This window comes from Gopherus flavomarginatus, chromosome 9 (assembly GCF_025201925.1).
Source record: "Gopherus flavomarginatus isolate rGopFla2 chromosome 9, rGopFla2.mat.asm, whole genome shotgun sequence".
In the NCBI taxonomy this organism is placed as follows: Eukaryota; Metazoa; Chordata; order Testudines; family Testudinidae; genus Gopherus; species Gopherus flavomarginatus.
This window is the reverse complement of record NC_066625.1, coordinates 20,513,061-20,540,844: the sequence shown is the minus strand read 5'-3', so window position 1 is coordinate 20,540,844 and position 27,784 is coordinate 20,513,061. Positions and strand designations below refer to the sequence as shown.

The 27,784-nt window shown below is 40.2% G+C and overlaps 1 protein-coding gene across 9 annotated transcripts in view; it reads right to left on the bottom strand.

The window, feature by feature from the left end:
- The window catches only part of SNX29 (sorting nexin 29), a 443,704-nt gene that overhangs the window by 377,165 nt on the left and 38,755 nt on the right, over positions 1–27,784 (bottom strand). For all 9 annotated transcript variants that reach the window (XM_050967714.1, XM_050967715.1, XM_050967716.1 and 6 more), the window contains 4 exons: positions 25,017–25,392; positions 24,114–24,232; positions 14,852–14,933; positions 14,220–14,302 (listed from right to left, as the gene is read on the bottom strand). In XM_050967714.1, coding sequence (XP_050823671.1) covers positions 14,220–14,302; positions 14,852–14,933; positions 24,114–24,232; positions 25,017–25,392 — 660 coding nt within the window. The remainder of the gene's footprint in view (positions 1–14,219; positions 14,303–14,851; positions 14,934–24,113; positions 24,233–25,016; positions 25,393–27,784) is intronic.

Sequence of the window (27,784 nt, the reverse complement as noted above, 5' to 3'; positions counted from 1 at the left end):
TTCAATGGGAGAAGAGGTGGCAGAATCCAGCCCTGCATTAATATGGTTTAAAAAGTGTATAACAAAACAGGTGTCTGAATTAACACAATCACATCCTGAAGTAAAAGCAACATTTGTATTATCTGATGAATTCAGCATCACTCTGTAATGCATCATCCAAGTCGCATTATAACTATTTTAAGAGAGGTTTCAGAGTGGTAGACGTGTTAGTCTGTATCAGCAAAAACAACAAGGAGTCCTTGTAGCACCTTAGAGACTAGCAAACTTATTTGGGCATAAGCTTTCGTGGGCTAGAACACTTCATCAGATACATGGAGTGGAAAATACAGCAGCAGGTGTGTGTGTGTGTATATATATATATATGTGTGTGTGCGTGTGTGTATGTATATACACACACACACACACACACACACACACACACACACACACACACACACACAGAGTACATGAAAAGTTGGGAGTGGTAAGGCAAATCCCATCTTTTCATGTACTATGTGTATATATATACCTGCTACTTTATTTTCCACTCCATGCATCTGATGAAGTGGGTTCTAGACCACGAAAGCTTACGCCCAAATAAATTTGTTAGTCTCTAAGGTGCCACAAGATTTCCTCATTATTTTAAGAGAGTTCTTAACATATCAAGAGACTATAATCTGAACAAACTGCCATTATTGCACCAACTATGGCTGAATAAACTCTAATTTGATAATGAAGCACTTTGAGAAATTATTCCTGGGGGAATTCTGTGGCAAAAATAATAATAATTCAGCAATAAAAAAATAAAAATTATGTACGTAATATTTTCAAATGCTGAAAAATTCTGCATATTTTATCTGTGAAAATAACACCATATAATCACATCAGTTTCAATTATTTTTGGTCATATATTTCAAAATATCTGTTAGCAAATATGTCTGTAACAATACAGACAAACGAAAAGGTTTCTGAAAATGTTTTTTGACAAACAGATTCCTTACTTGGCATATTAACACAGAACTCTGAGTAATAATTCATTTAAACTACAATACAGAACTGTATTCCCCGCACCCCTCAGAAGCAGTGCAAACGCTTGGGGGAATCAGGAGTAATGGAGGAGCTGAGGGAGAGGGAAGTAATTGCTGGGAAGGAGTCTGGGTGTGAACTTGTAGGGTTGTTGGGTATGAGTGGGAAAAGTATGGAACAGGTTGGGGGGGCGGGAAGAACTGTTAGGGAGCTTCTCCCATGAAGACCCTGGCTGACCCTTAGCCACTCCCATTCAATCAGGCACATATGCCCCATCTCCATGTGTCCTTGCAACCCCTGTCCACATGTCCCTCCACCCCCACTCAGACACTTCCCTGTTCCTATGTGGCCCTGCACCTCTTCCCCCATCCCCATGTGTCTCCGTGCCCCAACTCAGCCACCCCCTTGCCCCCTGTAGCTCTGCTCCCCCTATGCCTGTGTGGCCCTGCACCCCTCTCCCCGTCGCCCTGTGCCTTCACTCCCATTCAGACCCTGTCCCAGTTTGTCCTCCCCTACTAGCCCTTATGAGCCCCTGTCTGACTCCCCCAGCAGCCCCACGCTGTCTGTCTCTCCATAGCCCGTCTCCTGACCTGGCCCGACAGGCACTGTTAAGAAAGTAGGCTCTTTCTCTTCCCTCGCAGGCTGGGAGCTGCTGTGTTCTAGCACCACAAAGCCCTCTGGTGAGCATAAGGCAGAACTGCAGAAGTTATTTTCTGCTGGGAGCTGCTGCTCTGTTCTAGTACCATTAATTATGTGCACGTGCAGTGACACAGAATTCCCCCAGCAGTAAGAAATGTAATTTCACACTATTTTCCCCTTGCAGATGAACATTACTGGTAAGCAACTAATTCAGATAATGAAGAGGGATTTAGAGGTTATTGCCATCTTCAGAAATGGAACACTATAAATGCACTGAAACTAAAGTTTAAAAAAAAAAAGCCTTGTATGGAAAGTGAAATAAACTTTCAGTGGACTGCTTCCTTGATGCTTAAAAAGCTTTAAAGACATAGGGCTGAACTTTGAAAGTATACAAAGCCAGTTTATATTTTTTAAGACACATCTGGAACCAAATTCTGCCTCAACTTGCATCCCCTTCCACCTAGCTCATTTATTCAGCAAAGATAAATTTGATATTCATAGCAAAAGCCTGAAAATGTAACAGAGTTTGATTAAAGGATACACGTATGATGGAAGACCACAATTTGTGGGAATAGGATTAACTGAAATAGTATTTGAACTTCACAGATTATGAAGGTTAAATACACTGCTACAAGAAAACAAATTCATAAAAAAGCAGGGCTCAAGTTATTTATGAACAGGTAATATTTTATTTTATCAAATCAGCCCCTGAGTCTAGCCCCGGAGTCTAAGGCTGCTTGCAGAGAGTTTCTGGCAATGAGCTGACCCTCTGAACAAATTGATTTAAAGTCCTCTATTATGACAGGGAGTGGCTTATTAGAAAAAGCTGCTTCTTTGTCCCACTGAATACAAATGTATTTGGTGTGCATGTCTAAGTAGTTTGAAATTCTAACTAGAACAGAAGCTGAAAAATACACTTTATGACCAAAGAGATCTTATTTTTTGGGATTGTTCTCTTGAGGTAAAGATTTTTGCTTGGACTGATCATTTGCTGCAGTTACAAGAGATGACAGTGACAGTGGGGAAATGAAATAATCAAATCCCTTAAGAAGGATGTGATACTTTTGCTCAGCTGTTTTTGAAGTTGTTGAAACAGATGCTGGAGTAGCACACAATCCCTTAGTGCAAAATTCTCAACTGGGGGCCTTAAGCAGGTTTCAGGAGGTCTGCCAAGTAGGGCCAACATTAGACCCACCGGAGCCCAAGGCAGAAAGTGGAAGCCTGAGCTCCAAAGCCAGGAAGCGAAGCCTGAATGGTCAGCTGTCTGCTGATTCAATAGCTTCAAGCTCCCTTCCTCATAGTTTGCTTTGTTCAAGCTTCCACTGGGTCCTAGGGACTGCCATTTCTCGAGGTATTCTCTCGGTCTTAGCATCATGATAAGAGAAGGAAAAGTCAGAGATGGTCTGGGATACACAGGCAAAGAAGATTGCGCAGATTTGGGTGGGTAGATGGCTTGGAAATGCTTTTATAACTTAGCTTTGAGGGGGGCAGGCCATTGTCCTGCTTGCTACCCCCTAATGCAGGCCTTGGCTTTTATATGCAGAAAACCAGTTGTGGTGCAGCTTGGCCATGGAGTTTTTATAGCATCCTGGTGGGATCTCAGAAAGAAAAAGGTTGAGAACCTCTGCCTTACTGAGTTCCAGAATTCCTTCTTTAATTGGAAGGTCTATTCTAGTCTGCATGGACAGCTATAAGATATCAAATAACTTGTATGTATTCTGGTGCCAAATCCTCTGCCTGTACTGTGGGATGCTAGTGGTCCCACTGCAGTACTGAGGAAACCCACACTGAAGAGTCCATCTGGGATCTCTTCAAAGGCAGAGATGCTACAGGGAGACAATCTCACACTGCTCTGTCCAGTCCCAGTGCCTACCTCTCCAATGCTGCTTTAAGCAGTTCTCTTAAAACCCACAGGTCTGATTTCCTCTTCCATGGTACTGGGAAAGGGGACCTCTTCCCAGCTGAATAGGAATGATCTATACTCTGTGGTCAGCAGGAGTGCCTGACTGCTTTAACTGTCTAGTCCAGGGATCGGCAACCTTTGGCCGGGCCGGTTTGTTTACCTGCCAAATCCGCAGGTTCAGCTGATCGCGGCTCCCACTGGCTGTGGTTCACCACTCCAGGCCAATGGAGGCTGTGGGAAGCAACGCAGTTCGAGGGATGTGCTGGCCGCCGCTTCCCGCCACCCCCACTGGTGAGTGGGAGCCACGATCAGCTGAACCTGTGGACGTAGCAGATAGATAAACCAGCCCGGCCTGCCAGGGTGCTTACCCTGGCGAGCCGCATGCCAAAGGTTGCCGATCCCTGGTCTAGTCTTAGTAATCTTGTGCTTCTTAGGACGTAATAAGCTCAGGGTTACCTTTCTCGCTGCTGAAAGATTCACTCATTTAGGTCCCCAACATTAAAAAGAGCCTCAGCCTATGTGTTTTGGACCTCTGAGTGCATCTCTTAAAAGCTCTGCAAATAGGGCACTTCGAGGGGATGTGAGATTCCCCTAAACAAGACAAAAGTCACATCCATCTGCGAGGGGAATGAGTCTCCTGTACAAAGAGCAGTAGTTGAAGCCCATTTTGACAAAGTCTGAAACTGACAAGGCAACTAACTAGCCTCAGTGAGACACTAAAACAACAAACTATCTTGTCTTAAAAAAAAAAAAAAAACTAAAACTAATTAGCTAATGACTAACTAACAACCAAGTTAAAAGACTAATAACTTGTAACAGTAACAAACAACACAAACTAAATAAGGACTCAGTGCTCTGACTTGCTGCCAGAGGGCAGTTAGAAGAAATTGAAGGTGAATGGGTGGCATTGCCTCTTTATGCTCAGGAGTGGGCGCATGGCCAAGAAGGATGCATGTGGAATCCTTACTGGACACTGATATCTGAAATTCCAATCTTCTGCACTGCACTGTAAGTGGAAGCCACTATGACAGTACCTCCCATAAGGTTCTATGGAAATACGCTTAGAATGTGTTTTATCCTACATATGCCATGAAACATATCTCAAAGGTTATGATCTACTGAATCTATTAATCCTATTTGTATGCAAGTATTATTTTTGTATTCAAAGTTATGAATATTGGCTGTGGACTGGCCTGATTTCTAAATAACCTTTGTAGAGCATTTGGTCAGTTCCTGGAGGAAGGAATGTTGAAGTTAAGTACCTAATCAAGAGACACTTAAAGCACAATGAATTTTGGAATGTTCCAATCCATGTAAGACGTCTTAAACTGCAGCAAGGGAGATTTAGATTGGACATTAGGAAAAAGTTCCTAACTGTCAGGGTAGTTAAACACCGGAATAGATTGCCTAGGGAAGTTGTGGAATCTCCATCTCTGGAGATATTTAAGAGTAGGTTAGATAAATGTCTATTAGGGATGGTCTAGACAGTATTTGGTCCTGCCATGAGGGCAGGGGACTGGACTCGATGACCTCTCGAGGCCCTTCCAGTCCTAGAGTCTATGAGTCTATAAGTCTACTTGAGGATGTTCAAGGTAGCATGTGACCCATGACTGCTACCTGGTAAGAAACTGTGAGTCATGCATGGACATGTGACTTGCCCAGGTGACTCCTAAACTCCATCTTGGAGCTGGACTTTGCATAGAAGTGAGGTGGGGGTCTCCATCCACAAGAGAAAGTCTATTTAAACCCCTGGGAGACCTCTCAATTTTGTCTTCAGCTGGCTAAAGAAAGAGCCTCTCCACTAGGGTGACCAGACAGCAAGTGTGAAAATTCGGAACAGGGGGTGTGGGGTAATAGGGGTCCAAATAAAAAAAAGCCCCAAATATCGGGACTGTCCCTATAAAATCAGGACATCTGGTCACCCTACTCTCCACCCCCCAGGATATGTGAAAGAAACTGAAACAAAAGACAGTGTGCAAGGGGTGTGAGTGATTGCTGGACCCAAGCTAAAAGGAGATTAGCCTGTAAAAGGGAGCATTCTGGAACTGGTGAGGATCTTATCTGTATTTAGTTTGATTAGACATAGATTTCCGAATTTTTTTTGCTTGGTGACTTATTTTGTTCTGTCTGTTACTAATTGAAACCACTTAAATCCTATCTTCTGTATTTAATAAAATCACTTTTTACTTATTAATTGACCCAGAGCATGTATTAATACCTGGGGGAGCAAAAAGCCATGCATCTCTCTCCATCAGTGTTACAGAGGGCGAACAATTTATGAGTTTACCCTGCATAAGCTTTATACAGGGTAAAACAGATTTATTTGGGTTTAGATCCCATTGGAGTTGGGCACCTGGGTGTTAAAGACAAGAACACTTCTGTTAGCTACTTTCAGGTAAACCTGCAGCTTTGGGGCAAGTAATTCAGACCCTGAGTCTGTGTTGGAGCAAACAGGTGTGTCTGGCTCAGCAAGACAGGGTGCTGGGGTCCTGAGCTGGCAGGGAAAGCAGGAGCAGAGGTAGTCTTGGCACATCGGGTGGCAGCTCCCAAGGGGGGGTTCTGTGACCCAACCCATCACACACATGCAACAAAACTTGACAAATAATTGTTCACATCCATTTAGTTTAAAGAAACATAAGCCTCTGTTAAAGATTCAAAACCTACATGCTTTCAGTTACAACTACATTACAGTTCAGTAACGCAGGATGTTTCTTCTGCATTTGTTCAGCTCCTAGATCCCAATTTTGATCAGGACCTTTGGACATTACCATTAAATATTAACTAATAAGAATAAAGCTCACAATGTTATAAGAATAAACGACTTTTAATAAATCTTCCAGAAATATAAAGGAACAGACTAGACATTCCTAGTATTTCCAGCATAAAAAGAAAAGCAATTTTTCAAAATAAAAACTTTTCAGACATTGTTTTAAATTGTACGAAACAAAAAGTATTTTAACAGTTTATATTGTGTAATAGCAAGAATGTAAAGAGTTGTGCTCTAATATTGGTCAAATTAAAACATCTTGCTGAGGATCAGATAATGTCCTCATGTTAAATTTCTGCCATCCTCAAAAAAACCTTTAGTAAAAATATTTGTCCTTTCATAAGGAAAGTCAACAATTAATTCTCTATGTTGAAATTATACTTAGTGTAAATTGCTGGATAACTGATGAGTATTGATATCTACTTTTTAAAATATTCCAATAATTTCACATACAAGATTCATAGTTGAGAAATGTGTCAATTCTAAATAGCTATCTCACCAAGAATGTGGGCTACAAATTGCCAACTGCGATGTCACATCGTATTCGGTATGTGAAGTATGTCTTCGTAGCTATCTCCAAGACTAGTTGATGATCTTAAAAACTCTTTCACTGTCTAGTCAAGAGATCAAATAAGTAAAATTTGCAATTGGCTCCTGAGGAAAATGAGCTGTAAATGAAATCATCTGCCAATGTACACCTAAAGATCCTCAGGTCAAGGAGCTAGTCTCAGCAATTCTTCTGATGTAGTGTCAATCTTGGGAATGACTTCTCATTCTCTTTTCTTAATGTAAATTTACACAGGAGTTTCCTCTATCTCAAAAAAAAATATCTAACAGATTAGTAACATCTGATATCAGAAGACTGAGCTCAAAGGATGCGTTCACAACGGAGTCTACATGAACATCTGCCATGAAGGGTTTGTGCACTAATATTCTGTACACATTATCCAGACTTGTCACTACCAGCTATGATAGATTTCAGTGCAAAGCACCTGGTACAATACTGTCTGCCTTTGCTAGTGGATAGCAAAATGCCTTAGTAAAAGGGGAATAAAAAAAAATTGAAAGGTTCTGAAAAACAACATGTCTGTTGAAAAAGCAGAAGGTGATTTTAGTAACTCAGCAAGTGTTCATGAATGAAAGTTGGTAACAGGCTTTTCTGAGGATGCACGAGAAAATTTTAGAAACATTAAACCAGGGGTAGCCAACCTGTGATTCTGAAACCGCACGCAGCTCTTCAGAAGACAATATGCAGCTCCTACTAGGAGCCAACTCTGGGGGAAAAATGGTGGGTGCTGACCCTATCAGTTCCCCCCTCCATCCCTCATGCCTTCTACCCACTGTGATCATCTGTTTCGTGGCATTCAGGAGGCTCGGGGGGGGGCGGAAAGAGTGAAGACGTGGCATGCTGCCCCCTCCCTCCCATAGCACCTCCTGCCCACCGCGACCAGCTCTTTCCCGGCTCTGGGGGATGGGGGCAAGGACTCAGCTCATTTGGGGGACAGGGTGGGAGATGCGGGTGGGGACTTGGGGAAACAAGTTGAGTGGGGGTCGGGCCTGGGATAGAGCCAGGTGTCCAGCACCTCCTGACCAGCACCACTGTCTCCTTGAATAAAGAACACAGTGACTAGCTGGTGTTGAAATTTTTAATCAAAATGTTTCTTACACCATCTAACAACGGAAGGCAACTGCAAATATTAAAGAAAATACACAGATGAAAACTGAGGCTTCCAACAGGAGTGGGAGAATAAGTACTTTTTCACTGAACGTAAATGGTAAGGCCATGTGTCTTCTTTGCCAGATGTGTATCTCTCAGTTCAAATCTTCAAACTTGCAGTGTCATTTTGCTTCTAGCCATCCACATATGGATCGAGAATTCCCACAAGTTTTTGATCAACCACTTCTTCACCTGATTTGCCAACCAATTGCAGACTGTAACGTCAGCCTTCTATTATGTGGCCTGGCACACAGACCATGTGAAAAAGCCCTACTCTGAAGGAGAGCGTATAAAAACATGCCTCACTGATGTGATTTCAATCCTGTCACCAGAGAACGAGAATCTACAGAAGAAAATTTCTGGCCTACAGTTTTCACGTCACACAATAGAATAGAGAATCTCCAGCCTGAACAGTGACATTGAATCGCAACTGCACTCACAACTTCAGCAGTGTGAATATCAGAGCATCACTTTGGATGAGTCGAGCCATGCACAGGATAAACCTTATTATCGGTATTTGTCCACACTGTGTCTGACGACTGCTTTGTAACTTCTTGATATCATGTCACTAAAGGACAGAACTCATGGATGAGATCTAAAGGTGCTGATGTTGGTAGTTGTGAAAAGCCACTTGCCTTTACAGACAGACACTGCCATTGCAACAGATGGGCTTCATCCATGTGGGGATCTGCGAATGGATTAGTAGGGCATTGTAAGTCTTGACAACAGCTTTCCCGAATTTTGGACATTTCACTGTATTATTCCTCAGGAGCAACTGGTATCTAAAAATCTCAAATTTGATCACATCATGAAACCTGTCTTGCATATTGTGAAATTCATTCTCTCAAATGCATTCAATCACAGAAATTCCAAAATCTAACTGAAGAACTGGATGAAGACCACTCCCGTGATGATTTGCCATTTCACTGTGCAGTTCAATGGCACAGTTCTGTGGTGAAGTCATTTCCCATTTTTTTGAGCTCCAGGAACCAGTAAAAAATTTTATGGAGGAGAAGCACAAAATACACCCCGAGTTTACAGATCATGGATGGGTTCTAGACTTGGCATTTCTTGCAGACATGCTGCATTTGGATAAACTAAAGGTGGACTTACAAGGAAAATTCCGGTTGCTGTCTGATTTAGTGCAAGGCATATTTGCGTTCATGAACAAACTGCAGTTGTTTCACAGACAAATGCTTGAGGGCAAGCAGACACTTTTCCTCAATATCACAACTTCAAGCCAGATCAAAGAAGATGCAGCAGAACCCCCAAAACAGCACAATGAGGTATGCGGTGTGATTAAAGATCTTAAGGACAGTTTTGAGGAAAGATTCCAAGATTTGCAGCAGAAAATACCTCAGATCAGATTTCTGATTGACCCTCTTAGTGCTGAAGCCGATTGTCTGAAGCCCCCTTTAGTCACTGATGAAGCAACATCCCAGATGAAAATAATAGAACTTTTGGAAGATGACAGACTGAAATCTGTTCAGAAGACAGAGGGGACCCTTACTTTCTGGAAATCTGTACCAAAGGATAAATACCCCAACATCACAGGGGCAGCCCTAAAATTAATCTCTATGTTTGCCTCGACCTTAGCCTCTTTGTGAGGCTGTTTTATCATCAACACTGAAATGTGAAATCCAAGTACCGATCTGTTTTGACAGACAGTCACTTCAGACAACTGCTGCATGTGAGCACAACTGAACACAAACCAATCTTCAAGGGAATTGCTGAAAGCAAAGGTAGCCAGAATTCCTACTAAGTAAAATATTAAGTTGTTATTATTGTTAACTATACATTATAAATGTATAATAAATATACATTATAACTTATATAATGATTATGTGTGCATGGATATTTTTATGTATATAAATTTATATAAAAATACACGTGCACACAGGTTGGCCACCCCTGTATTAAAGGATGCACTCTACTTCAAGTTTCCTTGTCTTTTGTGTTTAAGGCCAACTTTAGAAACTAGTGAAAAGTATGCTGGAACACTCAAGTGCCAGAATGATTACAAAAAACAGTCTAGCAATACAATCAGAAGGAAACTGTATGTTAACATTTGCTACAAGAGAACAGGGCTCCCTTTGAGAATCCTTTCAAAAAGGAAAGCTTTGGAATGAGTTTCAGTTTCACAGAACCCAAAAATGAACATGGTGAGTCTTGTGTTAGCATGATTCTTCTCCTCTGCAGGAAAAGGCAGAAGACATGGTCGGGGAAGGAATATTCACCTTAATTCTGTCAGTCAGAACTACGGATACAAACATATTTCTGTCTGTGATATAAAGTATGCAGTGCAGCTGTAGCCATCTCAGTCCCAGGATATTAGCAAGACAGGGTAGGTGAGCATTAGCCTGCTAAACCCAGGGTTGTGGGTTTAATCCTTGACAGGGTCACTTCGGGATCTGGGGCAAAATCAGTACTTGGTCCTGATAGTGAAGGCAGGGGGCTGGATTAGATGACCTTTCGGGGTCCCTTCCAGTTCTATGAGATAGGTATATCTCCATATATTAGGTAATATCTTTTATTGCACTAACTTCTGTTGGTGAGAAAGAGGAGCTTTCAAGCCACACCTGAAGAAGAGCTCTCTGTGGCTCAAAAAGCTTGGTCCTTCTCAACAACAGAAGATGGCCCAATAAAAGATATCAGCTCACCCACCTTGACTCTAAAGTGACAGACAAGTACAATTTAAAAAAATGGGGGGGACAATAATAATAAACTAGGAACAGAGATCTTTATCATCAGGAATTACCTACATCTGAATCCGAAGAAGAGTTGCATGGAAAAAATTTGAACATAGTACACTAACAGGAAAAGGCTTGAATCAGATCCACTTTGATCACTGTGGAAGCACCTCTGCCTAGCACACATTTTTATTATACTAGTATCTACAAAAGTGCTCTTTAAGACTTGCGATATTCTCACTTTCCATAGAGATGCCTATATGAATGACAGGAAGGAAAACAATGTATTTTTCTCATTTAAAAAGCTTGACTGGACATTACATTTATATATTTTTTAAGATTAGACCCTTTTGCGGAAAATAAATACAGAACCACCTTGGACCTTGATCCTGAAAAGAGCAGAGCCTTGTGCTTTCACAGAGCTACACTACTTCAGTGAGGTTCCATCTGCATTGTTCTCTTTACAAAATATAAGCTTTATTCTAAATAGTGTCTTTCACATGAATTGTTCCCAAATGTTTTATAGAATTAAACAGTAGTTCAAATTTTTTAAAAATGAAAGCAGAAGGAGGACACAGAGTTGGAGGTAAAGGGAAAAAAAGTTTACAAATGTGATCTGAAAATATATGGGGTGAAATCCTTGCCCTACTGAAGTCAAAGGAAGTTTTGCCACTAAGTTCAATGGAGCTAGGATTTCACCCATGGTGTTTATTTTAAAATTATTTATTTATTTATAGGGTTTGGGGAATTTTTATATGGCACTTATGATGCAGATGCTGTTAAGATACACATTGCTTTACAAACGCAACATCGCAAACACAGTTCTCATACCATCACTGACCAGACTGCATGTCAGGGGAACAGAGATAAGGCTGGTTCTATAAGATCAAAAGAAAAGGAAGTGGAATAGAGACAGTATATAGCATACGCAACAAAACTGAGTTCAACTCATGTTTCATTTTATAATTGTTATCTTTGAAAATATAACTGTAGAAAGCTACTTGTCATTGGAGGCCTTATGGCTTTTATTACTGCACTATTCTATTTCATTTTGTATGTCTGCTATGTGTTTAGAACTGTGTTGCTATGCAACAAGCTAGAATCCTCACGGTTTAGAAACCATTCTGCAGATTATAACGAGCAAAAGCCAGCCACTAAAAATCTTTTCTGTAATATTGAACTCTCCCTACACCCCCAGTACAGATGCCAATAAAACTTAAAGACCTATAACAACAAATCCTAAAAAAGAAAACATCTGAGTTGAACATTAACAAAAAACGTAGACTGCTATCAATATTTATACAATTATTCATGACTAATCAGTCGCATCTTAAGAAAAATGTTGAAAACAAAAAATATTTACTGAACAGACACACAAAATTATTTACTATGATCTATCTCTTCTCTCAAACAAAAAATACAGTAATGGGAAATTCATTTTAATGTTAAATGTTAGCTTTCATCATAACCAGAAAAGGCTAAATAATCACTGAAATGCAGATCATAGTCAATTTTAACTTTTTTCATTGTATAGTAGATTAATTGGACATAGGCTGGAAATCAATTTCAAAGACCAACTGCTCCCCCTAGTGGTGACCAATTGTTCTATATTGCTATAAATATTACAGCTCCTAATCCACAATTCACAAAATAATGCAGGAAGGCAGTTTCCAGCTTGACTTTCTATATTTCAGCCAAAGTAATAAAATAATTACATTTAAATTTACTTTAGAAACAACATGAACATGATACACAACTAATACTTAGAGACACAAGGTGGGTGAGGTAATATCTTTTATTGGACCAACTTCTGTGGCTGAGAGAGACAAGCTTTCAGGGCACATAGAGCTCTTCTTCAGGTCAGGGAAAGGTATGCCCAGCATCACAGCAAAATACAAGGTGGAACATAAGTAATTAGCACATACTGTAAGGGACCATCCATGGTAAAGTGGTCCATTAACATCTCTGCAGTCACAGGACAAAAAGAGGGGGTTAGTGGGTTACAGATTGCTGTAATACGCCATAAAGCCTGCGTCTCTGTTCAGTCCATGACTTTTAGTGTCTAGCAGAGCAATGAATTTAAGCTCCCAGACTTGTATTTTGAAAGTGTTGCACAGGTTTCCTTTGAGGATGAGGACTGATAGGTCAGACATAGAGTGATTGCTTTGGGAAAAGTGTTCACCCACAGGTGATAGGGTGTTTCCGTCTTATATCATTTTCCTGTGTGGCAGGGTCTGGTACCACTTTAAATTGGTGTGGTCTGGTTTGTGGGAAGCTTGCTTCTGATGATAATTTTTGAGAAGTTTGGGGGGTTGCTCAGATAGGGCTTGGGAAGCCACCTCCCTCCAGTGGCGTAGCCAGGTTCTAAGTGCAGGGGGAGCAAACATAAAAAAGGCGCCCCCCCCCCCCCCTTAGCTCCTCCTCTGGCCACTCCGCACCAGCACCACCACCCCCTGCCGGCTCCTTCAGCCATGCTGCACTCCCCCTCGGAGGGGCTCAGTCCGGGGCGGGGAGGGTTGTGGGCTTCCATTAATTTCTGTTTATTTCCTTCCACCTGCCCGTGACTTTTACTAAAACTATCTGTGGTAAAATCTTAGCCTTACTGACAAGCTGTATGCCATTGCTGATATCCAAATTCTATTAACATTAATGTTAATAGCACGAGATTGGTTCCCCACAATATGCTGCCATTAACTGGATGCTGCTAATATCAGCACTGCTATTAAGCAGAACCTACTGTACATTTTTGCAGATGAAATTTGATTGTTATTTCTCTCCTCCTGAATGTGATCATGAAATACTGTTATAAAGACGAAGTTTGAGGAAGTAGGCCCTGTCCACTAGCCCATCTGGAAAGCCGCCTGCAGAGCCCTTCGTAAGTAACTGGGGAATAATAAAGCCTGGAGAACAAGCCTCAGAATTGTTAACCCTTCTAACTCCACTGCAGCGTGTGGGAATATGGGAGAGATATGGAGAGGAGTCAGAGTCACATTTGTGACCATGGCAGGATTGAAGTATTTTCCATATCAAATGAATAGAATGAGTGGCAATGGGAGGAGTAGAGGGGTTTTCTGCTCTGACTAGATGTCAGGCAAAATGAACAGTATCTCAACAAAAAATATTGCTTAAGGTCAGCTCTCCACCAGCTCTTCTGTGGTATTTTATCAAATTAAACAATTATTCTGGTAATTGTTAAAGACATCTCTAATATGACAGTATTTTGAGCAGTTTTTGGAGAAAAAAGGCTGGTGTCACATTGGCAACACAGTAACACTAGCTGAGAACTGCAGGTTCAGAACCATCTCAGAACTCTCATGCCCACTGATAGCCAGCAGGTCAAAAGAGAAGTAACGTGTGTTCATCAGAGCAAAGGCTTTGCCTCACAGGAAACATCTCAGAGAGAGAAAGAAAGCGAGGCCGCACACTATCAGTAGAGCTTGAAAAGCTAATTCTGAAAAGCACATACTGTCAGTCTAAATGGTTTAAGCAAGTACTTACTAATTGTCATTGATTCTGGCACAGTGGCTGAAGGCAACATATTGCTTAAAGCATTCGCTTGAACAGGAGGACTGACATCCACTCTAGTAAGACAGAAGATCATTAATATTAACCGAAGGAACACAAAATGCTCAATTCAAAGACTAATAAGCAAAATTTGTAGAAGTAGAAATGATCAAATGACCACATTCTATTCACCAGGTGTACATGTAACTGTAACATGCTGAAGCCATAAAGAGCAAAATACCTTTATTTTAATCCAAACTTATTTGAAATTTTAAAAAAATTAAAATTTCTGCATTAATCTTAATTTATAAATACTGAAAATATTTTTCTATTCAAACAGACACACTATAAGACTAGTATATGGTGCAAAAATGACTTCCAGATGAAGTCCAGATACCATTTGATATGACTCCTTTAGCATCATTAGAGATCATATAAAATATTAAGAAGATTATGGAAATATGGATTTAGGCATTTGTCTTTCCAGATGTTTATAGCATTAATCTGATTAGTGGTGTGTTTCGAGTACTGAGTAATTATGGCTTGGGTGTCAACTTTACTTTGCATGTGCCTGTTTACCATTAAGTACTTCTGTTTTATAATTAGAAAATCTAACTCTGATTTACCTATAAGGAAGTTCAGATCCTCTCTGAGCCAGTTCTACTGCAAGAACAGCACTTTCCTGCCCATCTCCATTCTCCAGGTTACCTAAAGTAGCATGCACAAGACATAAATTAGTTAATGAAAAAAAAAATCAAACGACATACAAAATAAGCAAAATGTAACAGTTTTCCATTACACTTGCAACTAATAAAGGTAGTAAGGTAAGTAAAATTTTCAAAAGCACCTAAATCAAAATTTCACAAAGGAAATAGGCTTGTAAGTGTATAAGCCCCACTGACTGTCAATGAGACTTAGGTGCTTCTGAGAATTTTAGATTTAGTCATATTACATTTAGTGTGCTGACATTTTTACAGTCACAATTTCATGTTTCAAAGTTCTGAGGAAATGTCTTCCCTGAAATATCACAAATCCTGATGAGTTTGATATTCATCACAAACTGAGAGCTGTGGGAAGTGAACTGGTGGTTTAAATCCAGTCATAAATTGACATTTTGTAAATTTAAAACCCACTATTACAACTGACATCTTTGCTGGCAGTCTTCATACAAAACATGAGGATTAAATAAGCATAGAAACCATTCACTTCCAGAGGTCATTCCATCGTGTCAGGGTTTAGACATTAATGGGTCAGTGTGGAAAAGTTTATACCTCATACTGTATCTGTTCTGTATATTAAGAAGTTAATTTTTCTAAGTCATCTAACACTGACTATTTTATGTCCCTAATAATTAATTCATATTCATACCATCATCCTACATACAAAAGGCTGTCTCTATTTAACAGCCCCATGGGCCATTCAGTCCCTTATAAAACGTTCAAGTGAAACAAAAATTTAGTCATATTTCACTGACATTTTCTGCATATATCCTAAATATATTTTATAATAATGAAGTTACCAGAAAATAAACCTAGAGGCAGATGTTAAAACAGTACTGGATTTAAAAAAAAAAATGGAGAGAGAAAGTTGACAATGTTTTGACAGTGACGTTGGGTTGAATAAGGACGGGCATGTCTGTTTGTTTTTTAAAATGGTAGAGTCATTACTGAACTTTCCACTTTGTTTCCAAGCAACTGAATTTCAACCCAAGTTGTGCTACCTCACAATACATGTAGACTTGATGTGTCTTGACACATCCTTGAAGCGTTACAATAAGAAGTGAAGTCAAGGTACCCTCACAAATTAATGAAAAAGTATATTGTAACAATTTCAAAGTTATATCAGCCTTGATTCTAATCACTGTAATAAGCCTATAAATCAAGATAAAATATTAGGATGTTAGTATATACCATATCAGTGCTGCAACAATCCAAACAGTATGCTTTAATAACAATCTTTTCATAATACTGCCCTATTTTCCAATCAATTAAAACACTAAATATTTCCTCCCACCATTGCAGAATAATTAGCAACTGTTTGTCACAGACCAAACTCCAGTGTTGTCAGCTAAACAAAGGCAAAACCAAATAAAGAAATCAAATAAATTAAATTATATTAGCAAACAAAATAGTTTCTCTCTGTGGGTGTTTTGGTCTGAAACCTGGTACAAAATTTAAAGACAAATTTAAAAACTCAGAAAGATTGCTGATAGGGGTTTGAGGCTCACAATTCTTATTAAATGTACAAAAAAGGGACTGCTCGGTTCTTCTCTATTCAACTACTGGGACAAGGTAGTATCTTTTATTGAGCAACTTCTTTTGGTGACAGAGACGAGGTTTTGAGCTTAGCTAGAGCTCTTCTTCAGGCCTGAGTCAAATCTGAAGAACAGCTCTGTGCAAACTCAAAAGCTTGTCTCTCTTACCAACAGAATTGGTCCAATACAAGATACTACTACCTCACCCACTTTGTCTTTCTAGTACCCTGGACCAACACAGCTACAACACTGCATACAACTATTCAACTACTGATATTTTATTAGTTGCAAGTATATGAAACAACAATAGAGGGCAGTACAACATTACTTAACTCTTTGCAAGTTATATTCTTTGATTTTTACCACCATAATGATACAGAAAATTTTCTAAGAAACACTGCCCATTTATCTCCCTCATCAATTAATGGTTCTCAAAAACTATGGGAATATACACAGCAGATTCAAAACAGAAGAAAGGTTTTACTTCTGAACTGCATATATTTGGAATGCAGCTGAATTGTTAAGTAATCATTAAAAAGAGAACACATTCAAACAAACATGTTGTTTTATGAAACAATTAGCCAAGTAACTAAACAAACTATATATTCTGGTGACACATTATGGCAAAATAAAGAATCTTTAATGTACACAGTTTTACAGACTCACTCCCTGCCCTGGAGTTGGTGCTCCATATCATCTCAGGATCATAATCATTCAGAAAAATGATGCTGTAAGGGATTAATGCTGTTGGTAAAAGGATTCTGGAAAGAAATGGGTTTTGGGGTGGAGTGTGCATGGGTGCAAGGAGAGAGTGTTCCATCTGTAGAAGGCAACAGGATAGGAGTGAAAATAAAAGTGTAAGAAAGATGAAGGGGGCAGTAACATAAAAACTAGGAATGGTGCAGAAGGAAATGAAAGCACAGGTGTAGGAACATAGACATTAACAGACAATGGTAATCTTAAAGTAACGACATTGTTAGTTATGTACATCTGATTTGGTAGTTTTAAGGGCCCATAATAAAAGCTAGCCTTACCAGGGACTTTCAATTTAAATCTCAGAGTACCATAACTCCTCATTTAAAGTCATCCCGGTTAACTTTGTTTTGTTGCTGATCAATTAGTGAACATGCTCGTTTATAGTTGTGCAATGCTCCCTTATAACGTTGTTTGGCAGCCACCTGCTTTGTCCACTGCTTGCAGAAAGAGCAGCCCAGTGGAGCTAACTGGTGGGGGCTTGGAGCCAGAGTGGACTGGCAGCCCTCCTATCAGTTCCCTCCTCCCCTAAGTTCCCTGTGCAGAAGCTGCCCAGCGGGCTATCAATTGCTGGCAGTTCAGCTGTCCCTCCCCCCACTGCCATGTGCAGCTCCCACCCTCTGCCTTGCAGCTGCGCCCAGGAGCCTCCTGCTTGCTGTGCAAGTGGGGGAGAGAGGGGAGCTAATGTCATTGGGTTCCCCGCCCTCCGCTCCTGCACCCAACTTACCCCATCTCCATAGGGGGAGTGAAGGGACATGACAGGGCTAAGTATAGAGGGGGCTTCCTGGCAGCAGCAGCTGCTGTCTCAACTTGCTGATCTACTTAACAAGGCAGCGTACTCAGAGTGAGGTAAGCCTACCTATTGGGCCAATGCGCATCCCTCTCCCTCTCTCACACACTGTGTCTCTGTCGGCCCACGCTGTCTTCCCTCCCTCCATTCATGCTGCCCTGTAGAGTGTGAGGTTACAATAACAACAATGGGTTAACCCTTGAGGTCTCAGCCAAAAGCTAGCTCATCATTTAGCAGTAAGGCATTCCCTGGGAAATCTCTCACCCTCTTCCACCCTCTGACTTCACCACCTCAACCAAGCTTCACAATCATGATCGCTGTGTACAATATTAAATTGTTTGCTTAAAACTTGGGGGGGGGGGGTGTTGGTTGGCAAAAAAATTTCCCTGGGACCTAACCGCTCCCTTTACATTAATTCTTATAGGGAAATTGGATTCGCTTAACATCATTTCACTTAAAGTCACATTTTTCAGGAATATAACTACAACGTTAAGCAAGGAGTTACTGTATATCCAAATTAATCCATTTTCAGTCCCTACGGAAATCCTGTATTTTCTCCCTGGCTCCTCTAACATCTAAATAACACTACTGTAGATATTGGAGGATGAAAAATACGTAAATTGCTATGAGAATTCAGTTCTCCATAGACCTTTATGGCCGGGGAGTGGGGAGAGAGAATGGGCTATCATACGCACCCAGCAGATGAGATTGAGACATAGCATTCAGTCAAACAGCCATATTTTGTATATTCCTGTATTAAACCAACTACATGTTACTTTGGTTATAGGATATTTTTCTCTAGTTAGTATCTGCCTAAAATTTTTCTTCTTTAACTGAAGCTTTATATTCCTTGGCCTCAACCCAACAGTGAATTCTATTTTTGAGAAGATTCATTATAGTTTTATACACACAAATTTAACCATCGCCTGTTGCACAGATTAATCTTGTAATTTTACTGTTGTAACATAATACTAAAGTATGCATATAATTATTTTGAATCAGCTATATTCAAGTCTTTCAAAGATTAGGCTTTTCAGGATTTGGAAGTGTCTGTGGTAGGCATCTATCAGAAACCAAAGCTTTGTTCCACAACAATACATTAAAATTTGCATTAGGCAATTTTACATCTGTGGCATCCTGCTACTCCTTGACCTTTCAATCTCCACTTTTAGACAAGTGATATTGTTTTTTAAATTTGAATAGTTTAGGTAGACGTTTATTCACATCTCCCATATTCTGAGGTGCTGAGCAGCGCCTGCATTAATTGCAACGGAAAAGAGGATATTCAGCACCTGACAGGATTGGGAATCAAGTCCTCTTAATTTATATACTGTGTACAATTTAGTTATTCATATAGTGCCAGATTCTGCAAGGTACAGAGAGTCCTCAACTCCTGTTAATGTAAATGAAAGCTGAAGACTGTTCAATACATCTCAAGAAAGTGCTCAGCACCTTTCAGAGTTGGGCTCACGGAAGTCAAAAGAAAGCTGCCAACAACTGATGAAGTGCCTCCTCCTGAACAATCATGCATTATTAACTGTGAATTTAAGATGCTCCTCTCTCTCTCCCCCTCCAACCCCTGCTTCCAACCCCGACCCCCCACCCCAGGAAGAGCATTGTCATAGCATCCTTAACCAAGCTTATGACTCAGGAGAATTACATAAATTCGTTGCTCTCAAAATGACAGTTCTCTGCCTGTGCTCTGTATCCCTTTCACACCTCAACACAAACAAGTGTGCTGTTGTTTACTGTTATCTACACACACTTAAGACTGCATACTTATTTTTTTTTGCTACTTTTAAAATATTTTTATTACTTTCCTCCTCAGGCACACCTCTACTAACCAATAAATATTCCAAAATTCCAGTTCTAAATAATTTTATTTTAGTGAACAGTTCAACATTTCAAAAGAAATTTTTTATATTTTTTTAGTGAAGACAACTATAAATTCCTGCTATGAGATCTTTTACTGTAAACAGTATCAGAGTATCCTTTCTCACTGAAGGACTGTCTGGATATATGGACTCTCTACTCAGACCCTATGCCACCAGCACTCCCAGCTATCTCCGCGACACCACTGATTTCCTGAGGAAACTACAATGCATTGGTGACCTCCCAGAAAACACCATCCTAGCCACCATGGATGTAGAGGCTCTCTACACAAACATCCCACACACAGATGGAATACAAGCTGTCAGGAACACTATCCCTGATGATGCCACAGCACAACTGGCTGCTGAGCTCTGTGCCTTTATACTTACACACAACTATTTCAAATTTGATGACAATATATATCTCCAGATCAGTGGCACTGCTATGGGCACCCGCATGGCCCCACAATATGCCAATATCTTCATGGCCGACCTGGAACAACGCTTCCTCAGCTCTCGTCCACTCACACCCCTTCTCTATCTACGCTACATTGATGACATCTTCATCATCTGGACCCATGGGAAGGAGACTCTGGAAAAATTCCACCATGATTTCAACAGCTTCCACCCCACCATCAACCTCAGCCTGGACCAATCTACACGGGAGGTCCACTTTCTTGACACCACGGTGCAAATAAGTGATGGTCACATTAACACCACCCTATATCGAAAACCCACCGACCGCTATGCCTACCTTCATGCCTCCAGCTTCCATCCCGGGCACATCACACGATCCATTGTCTACAGCCAAGCACTGAGGTACAACCGCATCTGCTCTGACCCCTCAGACAGAGACCAACACCTACAAAACCTCCACCAAGCATTCTCAAAACTACAATACTCGCACGAGGAAATAAGGAAACAGATCAACAGAGCCAGACGTGTACCCAGAAGCCTCCTACTGCAAGACAAACCCAAGAGAGAAACCAACAGGACTCCACTGGCCATCACATACAGCCCCCAGCTAAAACCCCTCCAACGCATCATCAAGGATCTACAACCCATCCTGGACAATGATCCCACACTTTCACAGGCCTTGGGTGGCAGGCCAATCCTTGCCCACAGACAACCTGCCAACCTGAAACATATTCTCACCAGTAACTGCACACCACACCATAATAACTCTAGCTCAGGAACCAATCCATGCAACAAACCTCGATGCCAACTCTGCCCACATATCTACACCAGCGACACCATCACAGGACCTAACCAGATCAGCCACACCATCACTGGTTCATTCACCTGCACATCCACCAATGTAATATACGCCATCATATGCCAGCAATGCCCCTCTGCTATGTACATCGGCCAAACTGGACAGTCTCTACGGAAAAGGATAAATGGACACAAATCAGACATTAGGAATGGCAATATACAAAAACCTGTAGGAGAGCACTTCAACCTCCCTGGCCACACTATAGCAGACCTTAAGGTGGCCATCCTGCAGCAAAAAAACTTCAGGACCAGACTTCAAAGAGAAACTGCTGAGCTTCAGTTCATCTGCAAATTTGACACCATCAGCTCAGGATTGAACAAAGACTGTGAATGGCTTGCCAATTACAGAACCAGTTTCTCCTCTCTTGGTTTTCACACCTCAACTGCTAGAACAGGGCCTCATCCTCCCTGATTGAACTGACCTCGTTATCTCTAGCTTGCTTGCTAGCACACATATATATACCTGCCCCTGGATATTTCCATTACATGCATCTGAGGAAGTGGGTATTCACCCACGAAAGCTCATGCTCCAAAACGTCTGTTAGTCTATAAGGTGCCACAGGATTCTTTGTTGCTTTTACTGTAAACATTTTCACTGAAACCATTAAGGTATTTCATTTTGAGTCCACAATAATCTTCAAGATGGCAAGTATACTTAGCCCACTGATTATTGAAAACCTCTCAGCTGGAACACTTTCCACACTGGAAGACATGCCAGAGAAACTTGCTCTTCCACATCACCCCGGTATGTCTGATGTGTCATATTATAATATATAATATAATAAAAACATACACATTTTCTGGCATCAGCAAGATAATTAATGTGCAAGACAACCCATGTGCTGCATGGATCTATGTCCATCCTCCATTAGCTCAGTTTTTTAGTTAATTATCTAAATAAATTGTACCAACTATCAGGTTTTCTTCCTGAAAACATCATCCTGGCCACCATGGATGTAGAAACTCTTTATATCAATATTCCACACAAAGATGGACTACAAGCTGTCAGGAACAGTATCCCTGATGAGGCCACAGCACACCTGGTGGCTGAACTTTGTGACTTTGTCCTCACCCACAACTATTTCAGATTTGGGGACACCTTATACCTTCAAGTCAGCAGCACTGCTATGGGTACCCGCATGGCCTCACAGTATGCCAACATTTTTATGGCTGACTTAGAACAACGCTTCCTCAGCTCTAATCCCCTAAAGCCTCTCCTCTACTTACACTGCATTGATGACATGATCATACGGATCCACAGGAAGGAGGCCCTTGAAGAATTCCACCTGGATTTCAACAATTTCCACCCACCATCAACCTCAGCCTGGACCAGTTCACACAAGAGATCCACTTCCTGGACACTACAGTGCAAATAAGTGATGGTCACATAAACACCACTCTATACCGGAAACCTACTGACCACTATACTTACCTATATGCCTCAAACTTCCAGGCAGGACACATCACACGATCCACTGTCTACACCCAAGCTCTATGATACAACTGCATTTGCTCTAATCCCTCAGAGAGAGACAAACACCTACAAGATCTCTATCAAGCATTTTTAAAACTACTATACTCCTCCACCCCCACCACGGGAAAGTGAGGAAACAGACTGACAAAGCGAGACAGGTACTCAGAAGTCACCTCCTACAGGACAGGCCCAACAAGGAAAATAACAGAACATCACTGGGCATCATGTACAGCCCCCAGCTAAAACCTCTCCAGAGCATCACCAACGATCTAAAACCTATCCTGGAAAATGACCCCCCCACTCTCACAGGCCTTGGGAAGCAGGCCAATCCTTGCTTACAGACAGCCCCCAACCTGAAGCAAATACTCACCAACAACTATACACCACACCACAGGAACCAATCCCTGTAACAAACCTTGTTGCCTTCTCTGTCCCCATATCTACTCTAGTGACACCATTGTAGGACACAACCACACCAGCCACACCCCTCTGCCATGTACATTGGCCAAACTGGACAGTTCTATGTGAAAGAATAAATGGACACAAATCAGACATCAGGAATGGTAACATACAAAAGCCAGTAGGAGAATACTTCAATCTCCCTGGACATTCAATAACAGATTTTAAAAAGTAACCATTTTTCAACAAAAAAACCTTCAAAAACAGACTTCAAAGAGAAACTGCAGAGCTACAATTCATCTGCAAACTTAACACCATCAATCTGGGCTTAAATAGGGACTGGGAACGGCTGGCTCACTACAAAAGCAATTTTCCCTCTCTTTGTATTGACACTTCCTCATCAATTATTGGGAGAGGACCACAACCACCGAATTTGCCTACAACATTGGTTCTCCACTTGTAAGGTAACTCCCTTCTTTTCATGTACCAATATATATTTATGCCTGCATCACTCCATGCATCTGAAGAAGTGGGTTTTTTACCCATGAAAGCTTATGCCAAAATAAATCTGTTAGTCTTTAAGGTGCCACCGGACTCCTCATTGTTTAAATAAATTGTGTAATGCACAAAGTTAGTATTCAGAGGATATGAACAGAACATTAATCGAGTCAGAATGCATGCTGAAAATGCGGTGGACAATAAAAAGGGAATTGACTTCTTGACGTTCACACAATATATGCCAAAACATATGCAAGTATATTTTATAGCTAAAAAGAGGAGTTTTTTTCCATTCACTTAAAATCCAAATTCCAGTATATGGCTGGTTAAAGCCCATTTGAGAGATTCAGGAGTTCATATAAATACATAGCTACTGTATTACAATCACTAATAAAGAGAAGCATGTAGAATTGATAGCATGTCAAATCAAATACATACAGGTAGAATATGAACTTGTGTTTATCAAGAATGATAGCACTCAAATTGTATAAAAATTATAGTATTCCAGAACATGGTTTCAACACAGTAGAGAACTAGAGCAATTTATTGAAATTAGATAATAGTAAATACCTACCAATCTGGGAGTAAGAACCAACAGCACTGACAGGAAACAGAATATCTGAATTATCATTCAGGATCTGCAGGGGAGTCCAAGTGCATATCTGTGAATTGCATGTGCTCCCTTCATATGGCCTAAATAAAAACACATAAAACACAGCTCACTACCCACCATATATTTCTTTGAAATATAATATATATTCATTTTGTACAGTATTTTCAAGACAAAAGTTGCTATGAGTTATGTTAGGAAATAATTGTATCTCAGTTCCCCATCCCCAACCCCAATCCTTGTGATTAGATGTATGAAGAAATGTTTCAAACATAACACAGATTCACAGAAGAGTTGGCTGGTCCAAAGTAGGCATGCAGGCTGGGCAGTGCCCTGTTCTCCGCCGTCAGTGCCCAGTAGTCTGACAAACATGATCAGGAAAAGAATAGAGGATGCAATTTCAAAAAATAAAATATTAAAACTGTGTCATTTAACTATGTATTTTGTTTCCCCCAACCTCCCATTTAAAAAACAAACACCATTTTACTTTACAACCAAAATCCAGGTGATCACATACGAAGGATGGGAAAATCTCCAATGGGTAAGGGTTGGTTTGAATTTATCATCCAAAAGTTTGGATGACTATTTGAAACTTGAGTCTGAAAAGCTCAGCTGGAAATCTTATAGGGAAACTCCTGGAAATCTCACAAGTTTTTCTTCTGGTCCTTGCCAGAAATCACAAGTGAAGAATACCAGATTTGACATTTTGACCATGTGAATTATTTGGGTAAGTTATAGTTTGATTCTAAAAATAGGTAAAAGTTTAGGGATCTTATAGGTTAGGCAAATTAATTTTCCTGTTCCTATTAAGCACTTGAAGCAACATAGAAATGCATAGACAGTTTAGTTTTGGCTCTATGTACTCACTTTTCTGAAACTTTTGTTTCATCTTCTACGCCTTTGTTTCCCAGGATCTTTCCATATATCTCATCCTCATTTTCATCCACATCTTCATCATCAATACTCTTCACATCAAGCTTCTGGTAACTACACTCTCCATTCAAAAACATGGAATCACTTTTCCACAAATGGGTATTCTGATTTCCATTTAAATTTTGTACAAGAGAGCCTTCAGAGGAAGGTAACACAAAAGCTGATGACTTGTCTGAGTTCTCTTCTGAGCTTTCTCCTGCAACTGCTGTCTTTAAAGTATCTCCTAAATTTTGTTCATCTTCCTCCTCATCAAATGAGATGATGTGTGTCACCCTTTTCTTCTTCTTCCGATCTTTTCTACATTTTATATCTGGTGGCAACAAAAGATTGATTTACATATTTTAGAGAAAAGCAGCTAACAACAAATGGAGATACTTAATTCATGTTTTAGGACTTTACTGCCTTTCCTTAAAGAGGTGAACATACATGATGATGGGACAGGGGAAACAAACCACACACAAAAAGATTTTTCCAGGATTAAGGCTGCCAAAGCAAGTTTGCACACTGCTAAAATGACATATTTGAAACAAAAAGATAGCAATGTATTTAATATCTTCCCCACCCCAATCAATCAAGTCGCTAACATTTTTGATAGTTGCTCAGGGAACCCTGATGGGAAGCGTTTCACAGAAAGAAATTCCAGATACTTAAAAAGAGTATTCCATGGCAATTATTTAAGAGTACTACTACAAATAGAAAAGAGTTAAAATAACAAAGAATGACAGATAAAATTAGTGTTTGTAGTACTGTTGCAGCAATGTTGGTCCCAGGAGACTACCGGATCGGCAGGCAGCGATCCATCTATCAGGGATCGACCTATCGCATGTAGTTTAGATGCGATAAATCGACCCTCAATTGCCCTCCCGTCAACTGCTGAACTCCAGCTCGGCAAGAGGCGGAAGCAAAGTCGACGGGGGAGTGGCAGCCATCGACCCCGGGCCGCGAGGATGCAAAGTAAGTGATTCTAAGTTGATCTAAGATACATCAACTTCAGCTACGCTATTCTCATAGCTGAAGTTGTGTATCTTAGATCAATTCCACCCTCCCCCAGTGTAGACCAGGCCTAAAGGTAGTATCTTCTATTGGACCAATTTCTGTTGGTGAAAGAGAGAACCTTTTGAACTACACAGAGCTGAATAAAGCTTGTCTCTTTCACCAACAGAAGTTGGTCCAATAAAAGATTTCTCCTCATCCACCCTGAGTCTCAGACAAGATTAGTGACAGGCCATAGCATACTTATAAAACCTGATGGGTTTATATTCTTTACCTTTAAATGTACTTTTGAACCTGTTAAGCAGTTTATTTAAAGGACCCCTAACTAAATGGCTCAGACTTTGAAGAGTTGTTTTTGAGGAGATGGGTGGATGGACGTGATATTTGTTTTTGGCAGCATACTGGAACTCTCTCTGAGAACGAAAAGTTCAAAATATATTTTGAAATTTCTAAATTTTGTCCCTTGCCCTCATGACAGCAACCCCACCTCCTCTCCCCCACAGACTCACACCATTCAGCTAAACTAATATTACAGTTTTCTGCCTTCCCCTTTTGATCTAGAGGGCAGAGTGGATTTGATTTAAATCACTAGGTAGGAAGACTCGGAGTAATCATGGATTTCTACATAAAAGTGCATTCTTGTTCGTTGTTATAACCTTAATACATATTCTTCACAACTCACAGATAAATGTAGGTTTCATTTTTAGAAGGTACACACTATACATTTTTAAGTGATTTATTTTGAAAACTTTTCAGATAAGTTTTACAGCTATATCAGAAAATGAATGGATTGTTTGGTTATTTCATTTACCAAAGGTAATTGAAGCAGATATTTATGAAGTCATTGGGAGGTGACTATCTCCAGTTCAACAGGTTAACCATTAATATTTGGAGGATTTTCTTATTAGGAAGAGAACATCACCAGACAGAGATTTAAATTGTTTTATTTAACTAAAACAACATTATGTATTCTGGATTTTTTTCTTCAACAGCAAACATATAATATTTTAACAAAACAAGTATATTAATTTTTTAATTTAGTTAAATATTCAAGTTTTTTAAAATCAGGTTTGTTTTTGTTAAAATTGTTTTTAACTAAAATTGTTAAATGAAATATCTTAAAAAAAATTGACTGTCAGCCAAGTCAACATGAGAAACTTAAAATATTGGCTTCTGCAGCTAACTTAGTTGTCTTCATTTTCCTGTTTGTTCATAATCTGGAAAAGAAAAACAAGCTTTCCTGCTTTTTCAGGTCCCAAACGATTTATCAATTTGGAATTAATTAGTCCAAAAGAAGAAAATATTCTCTCTACACCGTCAGAAGAAGCTACTGCTGTTAAAAGTGAGATTATCACTTCAACAGTCTTTGAATCCAAGTGCTTAAGTGACTTCCACCAGTTCACTGGTGTGATTTTCTTTAAATCATCATCAGCAAACATACATTCCTTGAATGGTTCACCCTTAGCTCTGAAGTTTATTATAGTTGGCATTATGGAGGAATGATTGCTGGATGTCCACATCATAGTCAAGTCCTTTTCTTCAGCAGTTAAGGTTTGACCCTGGTACCAAGTATTGAGAATATTTACAAGAAAATAAGCTGGAGATAGTGCTTGACCCATTCGCTTTTTTAATGCTTGCAATTTAACTCTGTCATTGCATATTTCTCTTTTTAAGATCTCACTCAGTTCCTTTCAAATTTCAACAGCGTC